The 10,072-nt window shown below is 32.8% G+C and overlaps 1 protein-coding gene across 1 annotated transcript; it reads left to right on the forward strand.

The window, feature by feature from the left end:
- The first annotated feature begins 640 nt into the window (after nucleotides 1–640).
- Nucleotides 641–3,933, forward strand: LOC139425501 (uncharacterized). The gene is made up of 2 exons (XM_071180509.1): nucleotides 641–1,177; nucleotides 3,583–3,933. The coding sequence occupies exons 1-2, from the start codon at nucleotides 734–736 to the stop codon at nucleotides 3,922–3,924; spliced, it is 786 nt and encodes a 261-aa protein (XP_071036610.1). The 5' UTR covers nucleotides 641–733; the 3' UTR covers nucleotides 3,925–3,933.
- Nucleotides 3,934–10,072: the final 6,139 nt, after the last annotated feature.

Here is a 10,072-nt window from a genome sequence, read left to right on the forward strand (position 1 = left end):
TGCTTGATACTCATTTATCTACGCACTGAAGAGATGAAAGGCTGAGTCAACCCTGCCCGGCCCGAGGATCGAACCAGGGCCTGTGGCACGACAGCCCGAAGCGCTACCGCTCAGTCACCGGGCATCATATTTTTAAAATACATGTGAATAAAGTATATTCATTAAGAGTCACGAATTATTATTTAAGCAAAAATGCTATTCCAATAAACTCTGTCAATCACTAATGAAGAAAGTGAGTTGAAAGACAAAGCAAATTTGGTCTCCTAATGATAATTGTAGGTAATTTGAATCCAGCAATCAAACAGGTTTTGAAGCTTGAGTCTCACTCTCTCAGTAAAAATACTTCATTTCTGGCAAGCTTTCTAAAAATATGCGTTAAAAGTGGTTATTTTGGAACACCTGTCTAACAATATCAATGCAAATTTGTTGATTATTGATTATTTAATGGGAAATTGTTTAAAAGAAATGCTTTAACTATATTTAATAACAGCAGAGAAATTATTGCAACAATTAAGAATTCGTTCTAATTTTTATCAACTCTTTGTTAAAGTATATGTCAAAGCTGAACAAAAGTATAATTAATTTTTATTGTTTCAATATTATATTGTTCACAATGACTGAAAAAGAGTTAAATCTTCATTGTCCTCACTCCTACACTGCTAAAATTTTCCACTAATACCATTTAATCTCATGTAATAAGATAACAATTACATTATAATACTCAATTGAAATAATGTCTGAAACTAACTTCTCCAACATGCTGATTACTAATTCCTGTAGGTTTCAAAAAATTATAACTCAAGCGTTTTCTGTTTTTGACGTTCGCTTTTGGTTCAGAGCTTCACTTTGTTTTGCCAGATACGGGAAGCAAACCTCTGATCTCCTTGTCACGTATGGAGGGCATTTTTTCAGACAATTTTTGCATTCAATGGACTTTGAAAAGAATCAGCAAGTTAATGAATTCATTGACGCACCATATTCCAGAACTGACGTTGAAGGAGCTGCTGGTGATAGCCACTTCTGTCAAAGTCACCAATCTGCTCATCAATTACTAGTACCCGACTTCCGTGAAAGATCTGTAAGAAACGGTAGTTCTCCTGGTTCTGGGATTTTCGAACCGAATTTAGGAGATGTTAGACCAGGGCGTAACTGGAAGTATACCAACTTGGCGCATTATGTAAGAACTTTTTCTGGTTCCTGGTAAAATTCTAGATTTCTGGTAAATTCACCAAAATTGCTTGATTTCTGGTAAAATCACCGAAATGACATTTCTGGTTTAAAAAAAATAATTCTGGTAATAGAAACCAAAATATATGGTATTTAAGTCAATTCATTTAATAATTTTCCTATACCTATGATAACAGTTTACCAGAAATTCAGGTTTTCAAAATTATTGTTCTTATTACCACACATTTAGTGAAAAATGCAAAACTGAAAATTAAATTTGACAGAATAAATGGTTTTTTATGTTACGCTCTAAGGTATCATGATAAAATAATATCAGGATAAGGTATCAAATTTTGCTACTTTTTTACCAAATTTTAACACGCATTACAAAACCATATTTCGTAGTTAATTTCACCAAAATCAGAATAAAACCGCTTATAGAGTTTCTTGATGTTTTATGGTGTTTGAAGTTGGTAAATTTTAAAACAATTCAGGCATTTTAAATGCTATTTTCTTATCCAAACATGTATTAAGGTAACATAGCTCAGTATTGCACATACTTCTAATTGAGCAAAACTTACTTTGACATTGAAAGAGCATAAACTTTTAAATCAATATGTCGTGCAAACATACATAAGATTTAAGAAAAATCCAAAGTTCAGGCAAATAATAAATATTCAGAATAGATTTGTAAGTACATTTTTACAATACGTACTTTTTATATTTGTTTGAGTGAATAATATTTTCCATTAAAAAAATTAAAACAGGGAATTTGTGAAACATTAACATCAATAATAAAGAATACGACGTTTTTACTCATTACGGAAATTTTGATGTGACTTGTCTTTCATAGAAATTGCCTTCTTTCTCCAAATGATTGAAAATTCATGAGCAAAAAAATTTTAACTTATCATGCCTTACTAATCCGCCCTCTCTATGTCTGAAAAATAAGCCAAAACATGAATACTATATCGTTAAAATATATGTGCAATATTTGGGAATAAAACTTAAACTAAGTAAAACTAAACATGCTCAGAATTTAAATTTAATGTACAGGGTGTCCGAAATTTCCTGGCGCGTACGATATAAAGTGATAGAATACAGCTATACAAGTATGAATCACCATACAACCCATATTCGGAACTCAAGTCGTGAAGCGTTAAATTAAGAAGCATGCTGTGTCATGATATGTTGGGAAAAAAGACAGACGGAGACACCGATAAAATGAAGAAAAATATTTTATTCAACAAAAGGAGATTAAAGAACACTAAGTCCCAGAGGAACAGCTCAAAATTGCGACCGTCAATATTGACGCAGGCTTCATACCGTCAAAAGAATGACCACCGTACATTGACGAAAGCACCAGGCATCTCTCTTATGATGTCAACAGCTACGGATAACCGGGCAAGAAGGTCCTCATTAGAATATATGAGACCATCATCAGAATATATGATGATATATATCAATGGGAATATCTGAGGATATATATCATGTGTATGACGTCCAGAAAAAGTCAAGACATAACAAATGCGGTGAGTGATCGTTGATTGGATCACCATCGCCCCGGATACACGATATATAAGGCTTTACCCACTTATACACTTTAATGAGCTGGTGCCCCGTCTTGTTGGAACCACATGAGTCGCGTAATGTGTGCTGATAGCTGGAATGAACGAGGACGTATTTCGAATGGATTTTCAGTTGCCGCACGTGATAGTTATGTGTATTCGAAATACCCTCGCATGTGAATGTGCATTAGTCAGTTAACAGTACATGTGCACAAAACTCCGGGTCCACAGTCGTCTATTGGAGAAACCATGCGGTAAAATTGACACTTGCTCAGTAATTCGATGGTTCCAGGCCCTGAACTTTCTACGATGATAGGTATGCATTTCTTCATCCCCCAGCACTCGATACGCCATATTACGGGAAACATGAACGGCTTGGGAGAGTGCCCGTGTGTTAGATTCAGTTACACATGGCGTTTTTACTCTCTTGCCACGTCCTGTATCCTAAATGCAACTTGAAAAGGGACCCCTTTCGCAGAGTTGTTGGTACAGCCATTGAAATGCTCTTGCATCAGGGACGCGTCTTGTTGGAAAACACTCTAGGTACAATCTTAGAGCATACCTTGCATAGCCGTCTGCTGCTCCGAACATGTAATGCATCCAGTTTTTCTCCTGATTAGAGTACGTATACTTCTCTTTTTTGATCCACGGAGAGAATGAAGACAGCTGCTGTAAACAGCTTTTTTATGGCAGTCGCTGGAAGATTCCCTCCAGTGTGTTACGCCTAGCGTTCGGACCATGAATTGCATGGTGTTTTGTGCTTATCTAGTTGTTTTCTATCACCCCCTAACGTGTGTACCAAAAGTTTTGAGACACTCAGTATATTTCACTTATTGTTTCATTTCAGTCATTTTCTTTGAACCCTGGAAGCTGCCACATCCATCCTGCAAACACAGAAGAGCCCCAAACATCCGGTTTGAGTGAACAATTTGCAGGTCTTAGTCCGCAAAGATTAGTATCTGAATACCGTTCCCAGCCAGCAACAGAAAGCTTACCCCGTACAGGAAGCGCTTCTCTTTCATCTACAAAACGCAGAATTCAACCAGCATCGGGAAAAACTTCCCTAACAGAAGTAAAACGTAATCGTTCAGAATCAAATATCTCTCAACAATCTTCAGCGAAAGAGTATTCTCCATCGACGACTATTCCTCCATTAATTCTGTCAAGACCGAAGAGAACGAAAAACTGAAAAATTCAATATCAGCTTTTACATTATAAATGTCTTGCTAAGAAATGTTCTGTTTATTTGGTCTCGATGAATGCGTTTGAAAAATATGCAAATAAGCACTCATTTTTATTTGTCAAAAAATAACCGAACTTTCAATTATCTGCGTCCATAAGAAGCATGTAAACATTAGTTTTTAATTTTTGAACAATTCAAAAACTAGTGGCTCAAAATGATTTATCGAAAAGAGAAAAACATGTTTTGAAAACAAAACAAAAACCTGAAAACATGTTTTTATTCGTTTTGATCCTAAGTCTTTTGGTTACTACAATAATAAGTTCTTAGCATTTAAAAAACTAGATTTTAATTTTTTAAGCTACTTGAGAAGTAGTGACTCGGAATGATTTAATAAAACTCATTTTGGATTTCATTTCGAAATATTTTGACAAGAATAATTAATATAATTTGCATTTAAATAAATTTTTACCTTTTAAAAACTAGCTTTCAACTTTTGCACAGCTAGGAAACTATTGCCACGAAATAATTTATTAATAAAAAAATAACAATTTATTTTTAACATTTTGTCCACTGACTCTCTTGGTTAATGTAACTTGTCGAAATACAGCAATATATCATGTATACTAAATTTTCAGTTAACTTTAGGGGAACTCAATTTTCATAAAATATAAAAGGCATTGAATTTAAAATTTTAATCAGTCAGTACTTCCTTGAAAAACCTCCGAGAGCAAAGATTTTCATCTCATTTTTTTAAATTAAAATTTAAATAAAAAATTTCCAGCGTCACATGAAATCACTTCCTAACTGAAACTATTAAGCTAACCACCATTTCACACCCAAGGGGGAAGTGAGAGAGATAAACGATATGCTTTTTTTACATTAAAGAATTTATTTATTTATTTATTTATTTATTTATTTATTTATTTATTTATTTATTTATTTATTTATTTATTTACTTATTTATTTATTTATTTATTTGTTTATTTATTTACATATTTCTTACACATTATTAGACACGTATTTTTTAGATCCTTTGTTCCAAAAAGTGTTCTTTGAATTTTTTTTCCATTTTACTTATTTATATATTTTACTTTATAACCGTCATTGAGCAGCCGACCTAATGTTTGAGTTTACACCCATCAATATTCAATAGGGTGGACCAAAAAAAAAAGTTTTCTACAATCGAAAGGCACTACCTCCCAAAAGTTGTATATGATTAGCATATCATTCGTGAATTTTTCCTAATTTTTATGAGCCCTATTCATTCCCTGCAAAAGCCTTAAAATTTTCAAAATTTTCAAAAAGCTGCTATCGTGTAATGCTACCGCGAAGACAACACCAAGTCTCTCCAGCATTCCATATCTAGCACACGTTCTAGCAAGTGTTCCAAGTTTAATTCTGGTTTGGGATGTGACTGAGGTTGAAGGCGGTGGAGAGTATGAAATTTTGGGTACTTCTTTGACATTGAATTTGAAGTTTCCAGAATGAGCTTCTTTGCTTTCTTTTGTAACTGAAATGTTTTAGTTTAGCTTGTTTTTTTGAAATTCGGTAACTTGTGTTTCGCCTAAAGCTGGTTTCGTTTTTTATCTATCCATCTTTTTAATTAACTGTTCACAGACTTGCAAATTAATCGAACCTATTCTCTTTCATATCACAGTTTGCTAGTCATGAAAAAACCTCGCTCTTAAGATGAACTTTCCTGGGATTTTATATAAAATGTAAACCAGCCATTCTTGCTACTTTCGTGAGGCTATGGTGTACTCTTTAGTTTTCTCTCTCATGTTTACTTTTAGTTGTAATTTTATAAGCCTCACATTAGTATTTATTATTAATATGAAAAAAGCAATAAAAAAACTCCAGTGTCCGTTACTGAGTAATGAGAAAAATGAACCAGAAAAATATCAAACCAATTCATGAGTAGTGTATTAGTAAATACACAATAATTGCAAAATGTTTCATTTTCTTCCGAAAATTTTTAAAAATTCGGTGCTTTTTTAAAAAATTTTGGTACATTTTGTGAAATTTTATAACTTTTATAGCAGTTACAAGAAGTGAAAATATAGCTGAAAAATTTTTTTAAAAATTAACAAATTATATTTCATTTAATACACGGCTTTCAAATGTTAATTTGTTTTTATATGGCAATATTTTATAATTAGAAAAATTTACAAACATTTTCTGTTTTTTGATAAAATTTCAAAGGATCTTTTGCGGAGAATGAAGAAGACGCTTAAAGCTGAAAAAATGCGCCTGAGATATACTAATTCCTATACAACTTTTGAGAGGTAGTGCTTTCTAATTATCGAAAACTTTTTTTTCGCTCCACCCTAATTGTTTATTTGTATCTCCTCCTGTCCTATTTAAGGGCATACGGGAGTAGATACATAAAACATACATAAAACATCAGAAATTATATCAACAGCAGTATAAAAAGAATAAAACACAAGCGACCAACAGTTAAAAACATGACTCTAAATCCAGCCAAGACATGGAAAATCACAAAGATCATAATTAAAAGAGTAAAAACAATATACACATAAAGGTGAATAAAACACCCGTAAAAAAGCAATGCATAAAAGTAAAAGATTACATAAGGAACAAAATTTACAGTTAAAACATGACCCAAAACCAAGTCAAACATGGATAAAACTGATCAAATTAACAATAAAAGTACATAAAAAGTGCAGTAAAAGCTTAAGACACCCAATTTGGAGTGCGGGGTTCTGAATCCTTAAGTGTCATCACCCAAAATATCTTCAAGTGTCTTTTTTATGATACATTTGATAATACCCCTGCAGGTCGAATTAACAAGACATTGAATTTGATTAAAATTTTTGAAATGTTCTCCACGGAGCGTTCGGAAGCGTGGACAGTATAAAATTAAATGATCAATGCTTTGTATTTCTCCACAATAATTGCAATCAGGGGCTCTACTAAAAAATCTATTTTGATACTCACCAAACACGTCATGGCCAGTAAGAAATTGATTAAAATAAAAATTCGCCTGCAGTCTACTAATATTAGGATCCTTAATAAACTTATTCGTTTGTCTGCCTTTCTCGGAATCCCGCCACTCCTGTTTCCAACGCATGAAATTATAGCCTTTGACCAATGTTTTGACCAATGGCGGTGGAGCTCGGGACCTCAATGTCAACATTGCCGAGACTGATGGTGTTTTTAGCAACTCGATCCGCCTCCTCGTTGCCTTCAATACCAATGTGGGCTTTTACCCATCCGAGAAGAATATTTTTCCAGATTTGTTTGGTGTTTTCTATCAATTCAGAATCGGGATTAGGAGTTTTTAAAGCTTGTAACGAGGAGAACGAATCAGAGTAAATAGTTGCATTGGGATATTGGATATTTGCAAGCCATGTCGCTCCCCCCTAATGTACAACTTCCTAACCTTGCAATTTTGAGCCTAATCCAGAAGACAGGGGATCAAGCATTGAGAGAAATTTGCCTTCGTGGAGGTCTTTTTGATGGAACTAACCCAAATCCGCTTTACATAGAAAAAAAACTACGAAAACTTCCCATGGTTAGCCTGATGACAAGAGGACTCTAATCCATGATCCTTCTACCACTGAGGAAACTTTTTAGCACTCTCTTCAGTACGATCCAAGTGCAGAATTCGTATCGGCAAACCATTGATGAGATACGAGACTGGGCCACCTCATTGGGAGACGTGTGTTCTATCCCCTGAGCCACTACGATTCGTATTTATATATTTACTGGTTTAATTTTGAACACAAAATGGGCACTTAAGGAGATAAATAAATAAAATGAAATAAAAATTGCTGAATTCACTTGCGTCCGACTGACCGAAAAGTTAACTTGAACTTACTTTTTAAGAGAGTTCCAAATTAGGTCAGGAATTAATTGAAAAACATGCAAGTAACTTTGTTTTTCTCAAAATTCACAGATATATTCATAAGTTCTAATATAGTAAAAATATCTACATTTTGGAAAATATTGGATTCAAAATATTTTCAATTCTCAGAAATATTTAATGAGAAATATTAAAAATAGGCATAAAGATAATAAGCAACAAAAATTATATCCATAGGCAAACCAATTTAAAACTTTCTATATGATACCGTCTTTCGTTGGGCGGATGTCAGTTTTCCCATATTTATCTTATGAAGGAATTAGATTATTTTAAGAAAAATTTCCGCATTAGTTTTTTGAATGCTTATTGCCTTGTAATATAACCCAGAAACACGATATCTAATCAGTTTTATATTTACATCTACAATGAGTAATCATAAGAGGAAGAGTTTATCCCCTTCTGTTAATTTTAGAACCGTTTGTGCAAGGAATTTGTGTCTTGGAATTTCGAAAGCGAGTGCAAGGGGCAAATTTAGCCTCTGATCCTAAAAATCGTTCAAAAATTTTTGTTAATACCTTCGTGCGAAAAACGAGTTTTAATCACATGTTGACTATTACGCATTGTTAGAAGAAAATTAGGCATGTTTTAATTATTTAAAGGTAACACCAGTTATATCTACTAGCTTGCAGCTCCATTAGATTAAAAATGCGATTCGAGTTGATGTCTCGCTCATTAATAGTTATATTTATGTTTGATCGATTTGGTCACGTAAACTAGAGCCCCTGAATTAGAGAGACCGACTTATCCGCCATTTCGGAGCAAAAGCTTTTCCTCTAATAATGAAGAACTGCAAGATGTGGCAACTTACTGCTACAACCGACGTTAACATAAACTAGGATAATCGGCAAAGAAACGCGTGCATCTGTTTGCATTGTTTATTGGAAACTATTTTCAGATACTTCTGAAAATTAGCTGTAAATTTTATTAGCGGTTGAAAGTTTTAAATAAAAAAATTGTGCATGTGCTGCATGCCAATTACATCAGTCTTATTTAAAAATGATTTCAAAGTAAATTTGGCAAAAAAGTTTACCATCTTTCCCATATATTTCTAGTTGAGATTCTTCAAAATGAACTTGCGAAAATATTTCGGATACTTTTTTTTTATTGTCATGCTTAAATTAAATCGCATTAAAAGATTTAGGGTTTAAAATTTTAAAACCTATAAAAATTTCCAACACAGAAACAAGTAATTGCAACAATTTAACACAGAATTTCAAAGAAAAAAAAATTTTATATATCCAAAAATATATTAAAGATCGCATATAATATAGATTTCTTATGATAAATGTAAACAAACAGTTTGAACTTTAAGCGATATATTACCATAAGTAACTAAATAAAATAAAAATAAAAGAAACTTAAATGAGTCAGATCTACTAGTGATCTGATCTATTAGTGAAATACAATAAAAAAACAGGTAAATATTCATTTTTAACAAAAGGAAATATTTAAAAGTTAATACAAAACTTGACGATTCTGAAATCGGTTGTACGAATACTTATTCAGCCAATCTCCGGTCCTTGTTTATTGGTTTTATTTAGCACAAACACTTACAATTGTTAAATAAATTAATAAATGTCGTTTAAAAGTCATATTTTAAATAAATATGTAGGGGAGAGTTGGATAAAACGGGATAGTCGGACAAAACGGGATACGTCGCCTAGGGACTAGACTATTGCAGCTATCTAGTGGACAACGACAGAAACGTGTTATTCGACCGTGATTATATCATTCTCGGTGCGTACCGTCACGAGATCACTATTTGATAGAAAGTTGTTGGTCTCAGAACTTTTTTATTCTATTTTCTTGCCATTTTCTACATTTACGAGCGTTGTTTTCTACATTGTACTGCCTACATATATGGGAATAAAATTCCGGTGAGTATTAAATTTTATAAACCATTTATTTACCAATATTTTTATGTGCAGTCTATCTAATTTTCTTTTCACATTTACGCAGCAACCATGTTTGTTTCAAAAAGTGACGGAGTCGGACAAAACGGGACACTTGTGAGTTGGATAAAACGGGATAGAGTTTTTCATGTCCCGTTTTATCCACCTATTTATTTATTGGATTATTACATTTTAAAATAGCCATATATTAATGTAGGCCTAGGCTTTTTAAACAACTTATTTATATTAACTATATATATTTTTTGAATAATTTAGTCTCTTTATATAGTAATGCAAAATTTGTTTATTAACGTTCATTATTAAGCATTTTATTTTCGACTCTAGGATTTCACATCTTTCTTTAGAACTAATTGTA

The sequence above is a fragment of the Parasteatoda tepidariorum genome, chromosome 4 (genome assembly GCF_043381705.1).
Source record: "Parasteatoda tepidariorum isolate YZ-2023 chromosome 4, CAS_Ptep_4.0, whole genome shotgun sequence".
Lineage (NCBI taxonomy): Eukaryota > Metazoa > Arthropoda > Arachnida > Araneae > Theridiidae > Parasteatoda > Parasteatoda tepidariorum.

Bases quoted from the DNA above. Each gene is read 5' to 3' on its own strand.
- LOC139425501 (XM_071180509.1), top strand. From the start codon at position 734: ATGTCTGAAACTAACTTCTCCAACATGCTGATTACTAATTCCTGTAGG. The intron at 1,178-3,582 runs GTAAGAACTTTT...GTTTCATTTCAG, and splicing joins ATACCAACTTGGCGCATTAT to TCATTTTCTTTGAACCCTGG.